This window comes from Chinchilla lanigera, unplaced genomic scaffold, assembly GCF_000276665.1.
Source record: "Chinchilla lanigera isolate Chin_1 unplaced genomic scaffold, ChiLan1.0 scaffold00083, whole genome shotgun sequence".
Taxonomy (NCBI): Eukaryota; Metazoa; Chordata; class Mammalia; order Rodentia; family Chinchillidae; genus Chinchilla; species Chinchilla lanigera.
Window position 1 is genome coordinate 3,664,048 of NW_004955484.1, and position 14,590 is coordinate 3,678,637.

At 43.8% G+C, this 14,590-nt stretch overlaps 1 protein-coding gene across 4 annotated transcripts in view; it reads right to left on the minus strand.

Moving 5' to 3' along the window:
• Hydin (HYDIN, axonemal central pair apparatus protein) overlaps positions 1 to 14,590 on the minus strand; it is a 380,912-nt gene that overhangs the window by 96,152 nt on the left and 270,170 nt on the right. For 3 of the 4 annotated variants that reach the window (XM_013503969.1, XM_013503970.1, XM_013503971.1), the window contains exons 37-42: positions 13,114 to 13,276; positions 11,255 to 11,425; positions 9,463 to 9,642; positions 5,927 to 6,100; positions 3,524 to 3,738; positions 472 to 606 (exon numbers count right to left, since the gene is read on the minus strand). In XM_013503969.1, coding sequence (XP_013359423.1) covers positions 472 to 606; positions 3,524 to 3,738; positions 5,927 to 6,100; positions 9,463 to 9,642; positions 11,255 to 11,425; positions 13,114 to 13,276 — 1,038 coding nt within the window. The remainder of the gene's footprint in view (positions 1 to 471; positions 607 to 3,523; positions 3,739 to 5,926; positions 6,101 to 9,462; positions 9,643 to 11,254; positions 11,426 to 13,113; positions 13,277 to 14,590) is intronic. The other variant, XM_013503972.1, reaches the window with a different exon arrangement.

Consider the following 14,590-nt stretch of genomic DNA (forward strand, 5'->3'; position numbering starts at 1 on the left):
AATGCGAAAAGTAAGGGTTTAGGAAGATCCAAGAGGTACATGAAAATACGATGCAAAGAAAAGCTGTTCCCATGGACAGACAGATCAACAGGCACCGGAGAGATGTTGACCCTGAAGAACAGTCTTCACACTGCAGTGTTACTTGAAGTGTGGTCCAGACTCTGGCATCACCAGCCAGGGACTGATCTTTAGGTTTTTGATGAGACAAAAATCTTGTGTCAGAATGTAAATCAATTCTACAAAACACACAGTTCAGCTGGCATTGTTTTTACTTTGTAGCAAGACTTTGTTGATGAAGGAAGCAATGCAAGCACCTTGTCTCACCAAAGACCAAAATCTCCTCTTTCTTCCTCAGGAACCCCTGGTTCTGAGCTGCTATGTGTAGCCCATGGCCAAGAATTTCAGCTCACGGCATAGAGGCAGTGTTTGAGTGCTGAGTCCTGAGGTTCTGTGCAGGTGGGCACAACGCACCTGTATCCGCTCGGTTAAGATCTGCGTCAGAAGCTCCTCGGGGAACACGCAGCTTGTCAGCCCGGTCTCACCTCCGATACTGGCGCTGACACTGAGTCGGCGCTGGGTGGGCCCTAGGAGAGGGCTGGAGGAAATCTGTTGAGTGGGAGAAGGACCAGGAATCTGAATTCAGCTTTGTATCTTCACAACTCCTACACCTATGAGCTATGTGCCCTCCCGAAAATCATACAGTCTCCCCAGGCTCCTCATCTGCAAATTGGGGACTGCACTGTAAAGTGGAAAGCTCCTATCTTCCTTGAAGAACTGCTGGAAGCTTGGAGTGAGAATGTTGTGGGAGGTCCTGCACATGTTTGTTTAGTCATTCAATAGATACTTACTGAGTACCCATCATGCCTCATGCCCCTCAGGGACTAGAGATTCAATAACAGGTCAGGGTGACAATGTGATACCCGGGTAATGTGACAGACAGAATGAGACAAGATCAAAGAGGACGGCTTTCTGAGAGGGAGCAGCAAACTTTCTCAAGACAAATGTGCTTGTGGAGCTTGAGGGGCTCTTAGGAGCCCAGTGTGGCTGGAACTTGGTGAGCAGTAGGGAAGGTGGTCAGGAGTGGGTGGTGGAGACAAAGGCCTCACTGGAGTCACCAAGGAAGACAATGGGAGGAGCGTGAGGATGGAGAGGCAATCAGTGGAGTGATTCCTTGGAGGCAGAATCTTGTGAAGCAAGAATGTTAGATTAAATGTTATTCAAAAGATAGGCTTTCTAATGTGTCTCTTGGAAAAAGGTGACTCGTAAACAAAAGACCTTACATTACAGGCCGCATGTTCATTAAATAACACATGATCACATTTCTCCCCCCCCACTGTTTGCAACATGACTAAAATTGCAGTTGTTAGAGCTTGAAGAAGACCAAACAGCCCTGTTCCTGAGGGAAGCACTCTTATGTGGACTCTGTCATCTCACCATTGGAGTTCTGCCACACTGCAGCAGTGCAGGCAGCCACTGGGGGGAGGGGTGTTGAGATCTGATTTCTACTCTGAACTTTAAGTTTCCTATCTATTGAATGGGAATTGTAATCAGAATTAGGATCTTCTGCTACCTTTGAAGTATTATCTGTAGTTTACTTCCATGTGGACAAAACCAAACCAAAGAAAATGAGTCACCAAAACACCCTATTTGTAACAAATGTGAATTTTAGTTTATGCACGAACATCCTTTTAGATCTTGGAAAAGAGGGTTAAAAGGATGGTGCTCCAAAAGAAAAATACAGTCAATGATGTTTTACTTTTCAAGGTGTTCAAGGACTGTAAAATAGAAGCGAGGAGCAGAGACACCATTGGCACAAATCCCCAAAGGATGCTTTACCCAAACTGCAGACTGCTTCTGTGACCTTCACCTCAGCTCCATGCATTTGTCCCATCTAACATTCAGGCCTCCTTTCCTGTCAGGACCTAACACTTTACACCAACCATATTCCCAGTCCAAATCTCAGATCACCTTACCTGGGGAGACCTAGGACTCTGATTCATCCATCTGGTCTACCCATTGCATGGACTTCCTCTCCTACAAGCAGCTTCACTGATCTCCATCCAGCAATCCTCTTTGAAACATCCCCCTCTCCCAGAGAATGCTGCCGCATTCTCTGTTACAGGCCTTAGACCCTGAGCTCTCCCTGCTTCCCCTACTCTGTATCCTCTTCTTAATTCCTTCTCTATCCAGGCTGGACTCCTCAAACCAGTGTCACCTTCAACCCCACACCCATACCCCTTTCTCTGAACTGATAACAACTTCTTTTCTTTCTGCCTTTGAGAGTGCTGCTGAGGGACACTTAGAGAAATCTCACAACTGTAAAGTTATGATTTTCACAGTTGGTCAGGGTATCACCTTCCTCAACTATTTTTTTTCCCTTGTCCATCACCATTTTCTCATTCTACCCATAGTGAGACCATTGGTGCTTTGCCGCTCTCCTCTAGCATGCTGTGCAAACCTGACCTCCTCATTGCTTTCTTCTAAAAAGACTATACCTCCTCACATTCACAGAGCCATTCAACAAAATCTCCAACCTTCATTTGTCCAACTTGCTTCTCTTACCCTCAGCTGTATCTGTTTTTACCTTTGCTAATCCCAGAGGAAGCTAGTTCCCTTCTCCTTTAATTGTGCTTAATCTTATCCCTGCTTCCTTCTCCTGGAATCTTATTCCTTCTTAGACGTACCATCACTTCATGCTTCTCCAGGAGCTCAATTCCTTACAGGGCTGCTTGTTCCCCTAATGCCTCTCTCTTGACCTTTGGTTTGCCTAACAACTACTCCTATCTTTTTTTCCTTTTCTTTCAGAAAAGTCTGCCCTTACTTGACCTCACTTTTCCACTTAACTCATTACTCATCTTACCCTTCTATCTCTGGCTTTAGCACCTGCCAGTTTTCTGAGATTGTTCTCCAAGCCCCTCAGCATGTCAAGCAAACTCTGTGAGTTCTTTATGGTTTTTCAAGACTCTTTCTGCAGCTCTCCCTCCACTTATATTAATGGTTTCATCCTTAATATTCCTTTAGTACTAGGTTGAAGTTCAGTAAGCTTTTTTGGTACTGGGAGTTGAACTCAGAACCTTGCACTTGGCAGGCAGGCACTGCACCACTGAGCTATATCCCCAGCCCTAGTACTAGGTTCAACTGTCGGAAATTGCTCTGTGGAGTTCCAAAGTGGTTGAATATTGGCCATTTCCTATAGTTCAACCTATTTCCTTTTACATCCCTCCCTTCTCACTGATCTCATTTTATTGCAATTATTTTCGAGTGTAGTTATCTGCCTCATCACACTTTTCATCAGTGCAGTTTGTGTTCAGGGACTTTGCTTTCTTTATGGTCATCTCACCTGCACCCAACCCAGTGTCTGTAACATAAAAGGCGCTTGCTGGGCACTAGCTGGTGAATAGAACAGTGATCAGGCTGGCCTGGCAGGAACATCCTTGGAAATGAAGAGCTCCAGCCAGGTTTCAGGATACTGAGGAGGAGGAGGAAGGACCCCAGCTTCCTTCTGGGGAGCCCTAGTTGGTACCTGTGGTGTTTCAGATTGGTGCTGGTGATGCTGCTTCTGTGACCCAGAACCGTGGCTCTCCGGCTTGCTTTTGGAGAGCATCACACTCCCCCGCATGCTCTTTCCAGGTTTAATTTCCGGGGTCACCAGAGTGATTTCCGAGGTGAGCTTGCCCAAGTTCTCACTGCTCTGTCGTGACTGTACTGTGGCACTTTGGCCCCCAGAAGCCTCCTGGGCTATAAGGAGAGGGCAAATGTTTTATTAAAAGTCGCCTGAGGATAAGAAGAAAATGATAGTGGGCGTGGCACACTGAAACCTCGCGTCATTCCCATATACAGCTGACTGAGCGTGGGTAGAGAGGAGGCTCCACCCGCCCGGGGTTGAAGATGGGTCAATGGAAAGCTGAACCCGGGGTTGTGGGATCTTTACTGCTCATCCTTCCAATAAGTTGCTGGTCACTCTGCGTCCACATTCCCTTCCATCCCAGAGAGTAATTTCTGAAATTACGGCTACCCTATGACCCTGCCTTGGAAACCCAGCACCTGACCTTTTGAGGTTGTAAGCAATGGTGCGGCCAATGAATTAGGATGGGGCATTGGAATCATCCAAATGAACAAACAAGCTAAGCAATAAGTGCACTGTTGGCAGCATGGCTTCCAGGTTAATTTCTTCTGATTCTCCTTGAAGTCCCCCACTCACTCTGAGAAGCTCCCTTCCACAATCTCATTTGTTTAAAAGCTGTTTGGAAAAACCATTGCTCTACTGCCTTTTACCTTTCTGATAAACCCCTGACACCTTCTAGCCTTTGAGTGCCCTCACACTTGACCCCTTACACTGGCCCTGTCTCATTCTGTCCCTTGGGGTTTCAGCTTCAAGGATGGGATGTGTGCCCCAGTAGGAGAGCAGGAACGTAGCAGATGTTCTTGGTCCTCCAGGATGGTGTGATGGGCCTGTGTGCTAGGCAGCATCAGTGCTTCTCTAGTTTCCACAGACACTCAGGAATACTCATTACTTCTGTTACCATTTCAGCAAAAAGCCCTTAGAATTACCTTGCGAGTTGTCACTACAACTTACTCTGTCTTATCTTTTTGTGGCATTCCCTCCTTCCCTCCCCCAGGAGCTAATTACCAGTACAAAGACTTGGTACTGAATCTGGTAGGAGACTAAAGAGGATGAATCCCTCAGCAACTGCTGTAATTATAGTATCAGCTGCTCCCATGCTTACCCACGCCCCACGCCCCCAAATCTCTCCAGGTCCTGCCTCTGTCACAAGCATTTGCCACCTGTGATCTTGCCTGGTGCCTGCCCACTTTACTGTGGATCCTGCTCTTCCTGTCCAGCCCTGCCCTTCACTGACCACATTGGAATCTTGCCTCTGATTTTCATAAGCCTCTGGCCTTTCCCTGTCCGTAGCATCCTGTTCTATAAAAAGGGTCTAGCTCTGGCAGGCACTCTGCTTCGTATCCAGTGTTTTCCCACTGAGCAGATGTTTCCCTGCCCTGCAGATGTTCAGATGACCCAAACAAGGCAAGATTCTTGACTTCTGGTGGGGCAGCCATACCAGGCCTTACTACTATGGGATCCAAAACCTCAACTCATTTCCTCTGCAACAAACTTCCTCTTGCCTTCCCTATCTTGGAAAATGACACTATTCTCCTCCTAGTTTTTGTGACTAGAAATCTTTCTTTGATCTTGAATGCCTGCCACTCCTTCTGTTCTTTGCCATGCAGGGATATCTGGGATCAGCTGGTCCAAACCCAGCCATCTTCAGCTTCACTGTTGCTTCCTTTACAAGACATTTCTAGAGCTACTTTCCCACGATGACTTTCTGACTGCTGGGAAGCCACAGTGTGAAAAATGCCCCCAATTCCTCTTTTCAATAAAACCCAATTTCCTAATGAAGGTCAATTATGATTGGGCTCAACTTGCCTTCCTGCCCCGGCTATACAGTACTATCAACTTCCTTGCTTTCTTGATCTGGAATGTCTTTTCTTATTTTTGCCTATTAATATTCTCCTGGCCTTTCAAAGCCAATTTGTATAAAAGCTTCCCTAAGTTGCCCTGTTGGAACCCACTCGTCCCAAACTTGCTCTTTCACAGACAGTGGACCTTCCTCTGCAACATTACTCTCCTTTATGCTGAATGAACCCATTTCACCCTCCTCCAGGTGTCACACTGCTCAGTGTCCTTTAATTCATTGTCCTGTTCTCTAAAGTGCCAAGAGCACACCTGCATCAGGCAGGGCAGGAGACCTGTCCATGCGTGGTGGAGAGACTTCTTCTCTGGGCCATGTTGGCAGCACGTTACCACTCAGCCTTCAGCCAGCTGTGGGAGGAAAGCTCAGTGGGGCATGGAGAAGATGGGTGTTATCAGCAGGGGTGCTGGCCACTTGACAACACAAAATCAGGGAGAATGGAGACTTACTCGAGTCCTCCCCTTCCTTTATGGATTGCTCTATGGTGGCCCTGATGCACAGCTCACGGGCCCGGATCCCAGGGATGCTGCTGCTGTCAGATATGGCTTCCAGGACCACCGAGTCAATGTTCAAGCAGGCTGCATTGTAGTACTTGGCAATGCTGACAGCATTGACCGTCTTTCCTATAGAAAAGACCAGGGCATTGCATTTCATGGTTCTCATTTGCTCTAGGCAGAAGTCTCTAGAATGGAAGCCCTTATAAAGTGATCTGAGGGCTTTGCCTCCAGGTCTCTCTAAGTGGCCAGAAGTGGCAGCAGCATAAAGAAGGCAGATCTGAGTCCAGTGTCAGGGCCCCAGATTGGGTCCTAATCCTACCACCGACACACTTGTGCATTGCTACCCCGTCCTTGTTGCGTTTTCTCCTCGGTTTCAAAGATAGATTTTATCAGATAGTCTTGAAAGTACTTTGGAGGTCCTACTGTCTCTGCTTCTCAAATATCCTATGTTGATTCCACCCCCATTACAAAGTACTTTCATTGAAAAGAAAGCAGAAAATTCAGAAATGACAGCAGCAAATAAAAATAAAACAGATCTATAATCTATTAATGTAGAGACATCACAGCCCGTGCTTACCAAATCTGTATATATAGCTAAGTTATTCATATTTCATATAAAAGATATGGGCTATGAAAAACAATCTCCCAGAGATGTCCATGTTCTAATTCCTGGAACTTACAAATATATTACCTTGCATGGTAAATACAGACTTTGTAGAGGGAATCAGTTTACAGATCTTAATACAGATTATCCTGTATTATCTGAGTGAGCTCAATCTAATCACAAGCATCCTTTAAGGGGAAAGCAGGAGGGCTGGAGTCAGAGCAGGTGATTTGGCAACAGCAGCAGAAAGAGACAAGACGATGCTATACCCCTGGCTTTGAAGGAGGAAGGGTTCTGAACAAGGATACTGGGCAACATTTCTACAACTCAGAAAAGCCAAGGAAATGGCTTGTCCCCTGGAGTCTCCAGAAGGAATACAGCCCTGCTGGCCTATGTTAGACTTCGGATCTTTGGCACTGTAAAAGTATACATTTATTTTGTTTTAAGCCATTATGTTTGTGGCTATATAGAAGTGATACCAAACTAATATAAATTACAAATAATAAGCATGGATTTTTTCTTGTATGAAATGATACACTATAAATATCTTTCTATTCATTCAGTACACCTGTATGACACTTTTAGAAAATTGGGGTAAAATATGCATAGCATAAAACACTATTTTAACAGTTTGTGAGTGCACTGAAATCATCACTACCATTCCTCTCTAGCACTCTTTGATGTTTCCAAGCTGAAGCTCTATGCATTAATTCCTAACTCCTCATTCCCCGCTCCTCCCACTCCCTGGCAACTCCCACTCTGTCCAGCTTTTCTATGGCTATGACCACACTTGATACTTTATATAAATGGAATCATGTATTTTTTCTTTGTGTTTGTCTTATTTCACTTAGCATAATGATTTTAAGATTCATCCAGAGGGTAGCAGGCGTCAGAACTGCATTCCTTTTTAAGGCTGAATAACCCATTTTTCTGCAGTTTATCTGTTCATCCGTCAATGGAGATTGGATTTTTTTTCTGCCTTTTGGCTATTGGGAAGAATGCTGTCAATGACCACAAAGATCCTGCTTTCAGTGGCAATTAATTCACTACATGAATGTGTCATGGCTTATTAACTAGTTACCCATATTGGATGCTTCAATTGCTCTCAAGTTTTTGTCATTATAAACAGAGCTGCAGTGAACAATCATGCAGTTAATCTGTCCACATTGTTAATTATTGTTCTAAGAAGCCCTATAAAGGAACATTGTCAAAGGATTTGCATATATTCCTCCCTCTCTTTTAAAATAGTCTACTGTCAGATTTTTCTTTAATATTTTAATGTTTTAAAATTATTAAAAGAATAGACACTCAGATAATTCAGAGATACAGCAATTTAAAATGAAGTGTCTTTCCTCTGGGTCTTAACCCCATATCTCTGAGGCTAGCAATTTGACAGTTTGGGGATAATCCTTCAGTACATAAGTTATAAGCAAAGTCTTTTATTGTCTCCAAAAATTACAGTGTTCACTTCCCCATAACCTCAAACACGGAAAAATTCCCAGCAATGAACAATCTGAGACTATTAATTATTAATTGATTCTTTGAAAACTCCAAGGCTCCATAAAGAGGCCAGGATTGTTACTGCTGTAGCTGACATTCCACTTTATAATGCTTTTTATCCCCAGATGAAAATACAAGTAGTCCCTGCTCTGAAATGGAGCTAGTAGCTCTCTTCTGGATGGTGCATTTTCAGGGTTAACTCTCTAGCTGTCATAAATTTTTATTGGTCCACAGGCCATCTCTCCAACCCTTCTTTCATTTCTTCAAAAATGGCCATAAGCCGCTTTGGACAGTGGGGATCTTCAAAACATGTTTGATGACATTCTTAATCGCTTTGTTTTGGTTGCACCTGCTGCTCCTAAATCTGGCCGTAGAACTTTCAGGCTCTGGTTTCTGAATTCTCAAGGAAAAGCTCTTCAAAGAAGAGGTGAGGTGTTGTTACTTTTGCAAAGACTCTTGGAGCTTCTCAGTGATGAGAATAATTAGGCTGGAAACAGTTTCTTTGCCTTTTTTTTTGTTTTTCAAGGAAATTGAAGCTGAGAGAGGTTCTAGGGATCTTTCCAAGGTCCCTCTGCTCTGCCGCTTACTAGCAGGGTGCCCTGAGGGCATACATCCTACAGTTTGTCTGAACTTTAACAGCTTATGGGGCAGAGGCAATCAAACTCTCTTCTCTGCAATCAAACTCTCTCTCTGTGGTTGGGAAGTTTAAACAGAGGAAGAAATAAATGGGAGACAGCTGTATAAACTGGAAATCACTATTCAAGTTTAAGATTTTGCTCAGTGTTGGTGATCTTGCTCCTTTGGGTTTATGGTGAAGTTGGTGCATGCAATTTTGGGGGCAATTAATGATCTTTGTTAAAAAATGGCTCACTCCTTGACTGGCTTATGATTGGCAAAATATTTCTGGGACTATTTAGTGTATAATTAGAGTGTTTTTTCAACAAGGATGCAAAGTCTAGGTTGGCTATAATTATGGATGCTAATAATCAGGTAGCAATAATAATGATAACATCATCAACTCTTTGACTATTTATTACATGTCAAGTACTGGGATAAACATTTTATACAAATATTGCCACTCACTTCTCACAACTACTCTGTAAAGAGATAATACTGTTAACACCATGTTATAGACAAACAGACTGAGCACAGAACATTTCAGTAACTTCCCAGAGGTGCACAGCTATAAATGGCAAAGGTAGGATCTGATAAAGGCCTCTTTGGCTCAGGGCTACAGGCTCCTCATCACTCTGCTCTGCTGTTCCTCAAATAAAAATGACTGTTCTGACCATGTGGTTGCTACTGCCACTCTGAAGGCCCGAGAGTTTATGGAGGAGACATGTGGCATTCTTGGTCTTGACCTCTGCTCAGAATTATCACATACCTGACAAGGGTGTCCCATGGATGATAATGGCAATGCCTTTCCGGCTCTTGGCCATGCGGCCTTCTGCAGAGATGTCAAGGCCTAGGTGGCGAGCAATAGCCTTGCTCACTGGGTTGCTTTCTACCTCTCCAACTTCCTCTGCAGAATGGCTGTGGCTTCTCTGAATCTTGTCAGCTGCAACTTAAAAATAGGCATGGGTATGCACTTGTGCATGCATGATTGCGTGCCCAGGATTTACACAGGTACTGAGGGAAATAGGAATGAATTCTTCGTTTGAAAGACTGGTATTTTAAAATGGAAAATATTTTAGCAGCCTCCACCTGTACTGTATGACAGTGTCCTTTTGGCTAATGTTTTGTTCATACTCATTAAAATTTAAAGATACAAATACTGGGATTTGAATTCTATTTTGGGGAATCTCCTGCTGAAAAATAAAAAGTGCATTTCTATAAAGAAGAGAACTGTTTATAATTAGCTGAATCTCTAATATTAAAGGAAAAGGACAAAAAATATAATAAGTATTAATTTCATAGTATAAAATGTATTAATGTGTTAATGAAATAATGATGTAGGTAGCAAAGGCTGGTAAACTACAGCTGTAGACCAAACCCATTCTGCTCCTTGTTTTTGAAAATAAAAGTTTTTTTTTTTGCCATTCTGGTACTGGAGATTGAATCTAGGGCCTTCACACTAAGCTATATCCCCAACCTTTAAAAAATATTTTTATTTTAAGTCTGGGCAACTAGGTTGATAAAAAATGAGGTTGATACTCTAAACTGTTCTGCAGCTTGCTTTTTTACATAATACATATTGGACATCTTTCCATTGAGTTAAAGACAGATCTAGCTCTCTTTTCAAATAGCTGCCAAATAAATCACATTGTACAGATTTATAAGGTAACTGGTCCCCTACTGATAAGCATGTACATGGTTTCCAGGTTGTCCTATCCAAAGCACAGCAGTGTGTTGCTGTCTCAGCCCAGATGTGGAAGTGGAAGGGCCAGGGCCAGGGTGTGTGGCTTGGGGAAAGGCTGCATGGTGGTGGGGCAGAGCCACTTAGAGGCAGGCAGTAGAGTTAGGTTGGATTGAACATGAGGGACCAAGCCAGCAACTTTTGTCTTTATCTCAGTTTACCACTGCATTCTCCTGCTTTAGTTTATTCACCTGGTAAATATGACGAGGGCTAAGAATGCTGATTGAAGTAAACCCTTCAAAGACCTGATTAGTCTTGCCCATGAGCCCTCTTCCTTGAGGTGGATGACAAGTTGGACTGTCACAGTGCATGACAAGTCAGATTATGTTTTTGCCATAGTTTATAATGACTGGCAAACAAATAGCCCCCACCAACCCAGTTTTGCTGAATCTAAGTTTCTAAATATGGTTTCACCATCTTGTATCTCTTGGGGAAAATAAATGCCCAGAAATGGGCTCACAAGGTTGGAGGTGGAGAGGAGGACTCCTTAATGGTCCTACTGAAGGGAACTGGGAAGAAGGCTCTCTGCTTTCCCAGAATTATTCTCAGTCTGATGGAATTTTAACGTAAATGGTTCAGGCCTTCTTAGTCTAGTTAAAATGCAAATTGCTGGGGCAAGAAGAATATACCATGAGCTAACCTGCCCTGCAGACACCCATGCTGGAGGTGCTGCATGAGAGGGTGGATGAGGGCTTCTCCAGAGGGCATAGTCCTGGGGGATCCTGAGGGGACATTTTATGGAGGTAGATGACCAGGTATTGAACAGTCTTCATTTCTACTTAGAAAGAACTGACTCCTAGACATTAAAATGTTCACTTACTTTGAAAGATTAATTTTTCTAGGCTGTCCTCATCTTCATCTTCATCTGTGTAGGCTTTGGACTCTGTCAAAAGGTTGTGCCGCTCTTCAAAGTAGGATGTGACCGAGACCCCTTGGCTGACTGATGTCCTCTTTGTGCTAGTGGAGGTTCCTGAGGTCAGCTCTTCCGACTCTGCCAGCGAGTGAAGGATGGAAACACGCAGGGAAGAGGTGGGAAGGGAAGAAGGAGGTGGGGGCCATGAAGGGAAGACAGACAAAGAAGGGAATCACTGTACTGGCTGCCCTCACCCTCGACTGTCTGATCCCACCAAATAAGAGCAGCAGGCAGCCGGCTGTTTGAAAAATGTTTCTATATTTTAATCCTTGTTTGCACAGCGAAATTATATATTGGCTCAGAAATTTATCCCCAAATAATAAAGTTCAGCTCTATAAAAAGAGATTGAGATGAATAAAGAGACAGTGACAGGAATTGCAGATGAGTTTTGTACCAAGACAGGAGAGTTACATGGCTCAGATTTTTAGTTTTTAAATGTTCAGCACCACTCAAAACCACACACAGGATGCCAGGGTACCTGTCAGTCCTCTTGGCATCTTCTCATCAACATATCCCACATCACTGTTAAGCACACCCGCTAGCGTCAGCCCAGCACCCTCTCCATCATCCCTTCTTCCACAGCATCTTGGGAGTGGGGGGAAGGCAATGGCATGGGACAGGACGTAGTGACCTCTCAACCTAGGGGAGGCATCTCTTTGTTTAGAATTGGTATTTGAGCCTAAGAGGTTCTAGCTGTCTTGTGAATAGGGTGATGTAAAGACACAGGAGGAGAGGACTATCCACAGGAAGAGGCTTTCAGAAGAAATCACCCCTACCGATCCTTTGATTTTGGACTTCTAGCCTCTAGAGTCATGAGAAGGTGCACCTCTTTTGGCCGAACTACCTGGTCTGTAGTATTTGTTATGGCAGCCCTAGCTAACTAACACTGTACCCAACAAACATGGCGAGACTGGTAGGGAAGCAGCCTTCTTTCCTGCCAAAGTAATACTAGGCCATGTCTCTTCCCTTGACCTTTCCCCTGCCATGACCCCTTGGCCACGAGTGCTAGGTGATAACAAAATGAGGCTCAGGAGGAGAGGGCAGGAGGAGAGGGCAGGAGGAGAGGGTTCCATTGGTTCATTCCCCCACACAGCACCACTAGTCTGGCTGCTGGCACCACTGGCCCCATTGTCAGGTGTGGGCTGCTGTTTCACACACTGGATTTAGAAGGGAGGGATATATGATTGCTGCCTTCAGGAGGGCTTCTTGCTTAGTGGTGAGGGACAGGCATGGAGAAAATAGACATGCGTGATGACTGCTACGTGGAAGAGAGTGAGTCAGACCAGGATAGGGACATTTCCAGGTGGAGGGACAGAGAAGCAGGAAGGAAAGGGGCACAGCAACATCAGCTGCACAGTCCTGCAAGCCCCAAAGAGGCCTCTCTGCTAAGTACACAAGAGAGGCCCTGGGCAGATGATGGGACGATGCCATGGTGCTGGTCCAGAAGGGACAAGATTATGAGAGTGCAGAGCGGCTCTGCAACTGGCCTTGAGGAACGTGGAGGGGCTGGCGTTTCTCTCATGTGAGCAAGTTTTCTTCTGTCTATGTTAGCTGTCTTTAAATCCCAATGCCCACTGGACTCTAGAGACAGCAGAATACGTTCCAGCCTCTGCACCCATAACATGAGGACGATAGGATCCACTATGTAAGGATGAGACATAAAATGCATAAGGCATTGGCACCTGGTAGGTATCAGTAAATGGTAGTTCCCACAGCAGGGGTGGCTCAAAGGGGGCAGGGCAGTGGCTGGAGCCAAGGGTTCTCACCATTATCCAGATTCTCCAGATATTTTGCCTTCATCTGCTCTTCTTTAGATCTCTTCATCTCTTTAAAGTACTCATACAGTTCTGGGGGCAGCTTCTCCCCTGGGTTGCGAGGCGGCAGCAGCATGGTATTGTAGGAGTCATAGCCCTTCAGCTGTCGCAAGATCTGTTCAAGGGGAGAATAGGAACTGCTGTCGATCTTATTGCGAGTTTCCTTCTGCTTATAATTCTTGGAAAATTCCTGCTCCTACCTTAGGGTGAGATTTGCAGAAATACTTTTTGGGTTTCACTGAGTCTTTGGAGAAGTCTAAAAAGGACCTGAACATACGGGGATTAAAGATCTTTATTTTGTCCTATGTTTGCCTGTGCATTTCATACATGGGACAGAGAAAACAATGGAGCAGCACATTTAAGATATTTGAGTGAAGGGCTGGGGATTTAGCTCAGTGGCACAGCGCCTGTCTGGCAAGTGCAAGGTCGTGAGTTCGATTCCCGGTACTGGAAGGGGGGAAAGAAAAGATATTTGAAGATATCAATATGTAATACAATAAGCATTGTTAATTCCCTACCACTCTGTTTGTAACTCTGTAATGTCTGTACTGATCCTTTACTATTTTGTAAAACTTTGTCGATCTGTTAGTATTTTCCTCCTTTTATTTCTAAAATTAAAAAAAAAAAGAAAAGATATTTGAGTGATAAAATGTGAGCCAAGGACCTTGCATACAATCAAACCAACCTTCCACTGTGGGACTGTAACAAAAATTCTAACCTTACGTTATCATAGGAGTCCTGCAAGGAGAATTGAGTTTGGGTTAAAAAAATTCTTAAATAAATAATGGCTGAATCTTTTTAACATGGAAAAAAGAAAACAAATTCTATGGATTTAAGAAATTGAACAAGTCCCAAACTGAATAAACTGTAAGAAATATATGCTATAACACAAGACAGTGAAACTTCTGTAAATTAAGATGAAGAAAAATTCTTGAAGGTAGTGACAGAGAAATGAAATTTTATAGAGAGAAATAAAAAACTATTCAAATGACAATTGGATTACTCAGTCCAATCTGGCCATGGAGGCCAGAAAAAGTGGCATATTTTTCAAGGGCTGGAAGAATTACTCCAGAATTCTATATTCAGCCAAAGAAAAATCCTTCAATCAACACATTCTTAGATGAAGAAAAACTAAGACATTTTTACTAATGGATCTACCTTAAAAGAACAGCTAAATGTGGCTCTTGAAACTGAAAGGAAATAATAGAAGAAGAAATCTTGGAATATCAGAAAGAAAGGAATTTATGTTTCACAGTTAAAAGAAATTATAATACTATTTGATATAAGGAAATATTATGACAATTCTACTAGAAATGAAGATGGGAGCCAGGTGTGCTTGTGAATGCCTGTAATCCCAGCACTTGGGGGGCTGAGGCAGGAGGACTGTTGCAAGTTCAAGACCAGTCTGGGCTACAAAGTGAGCTCAAGG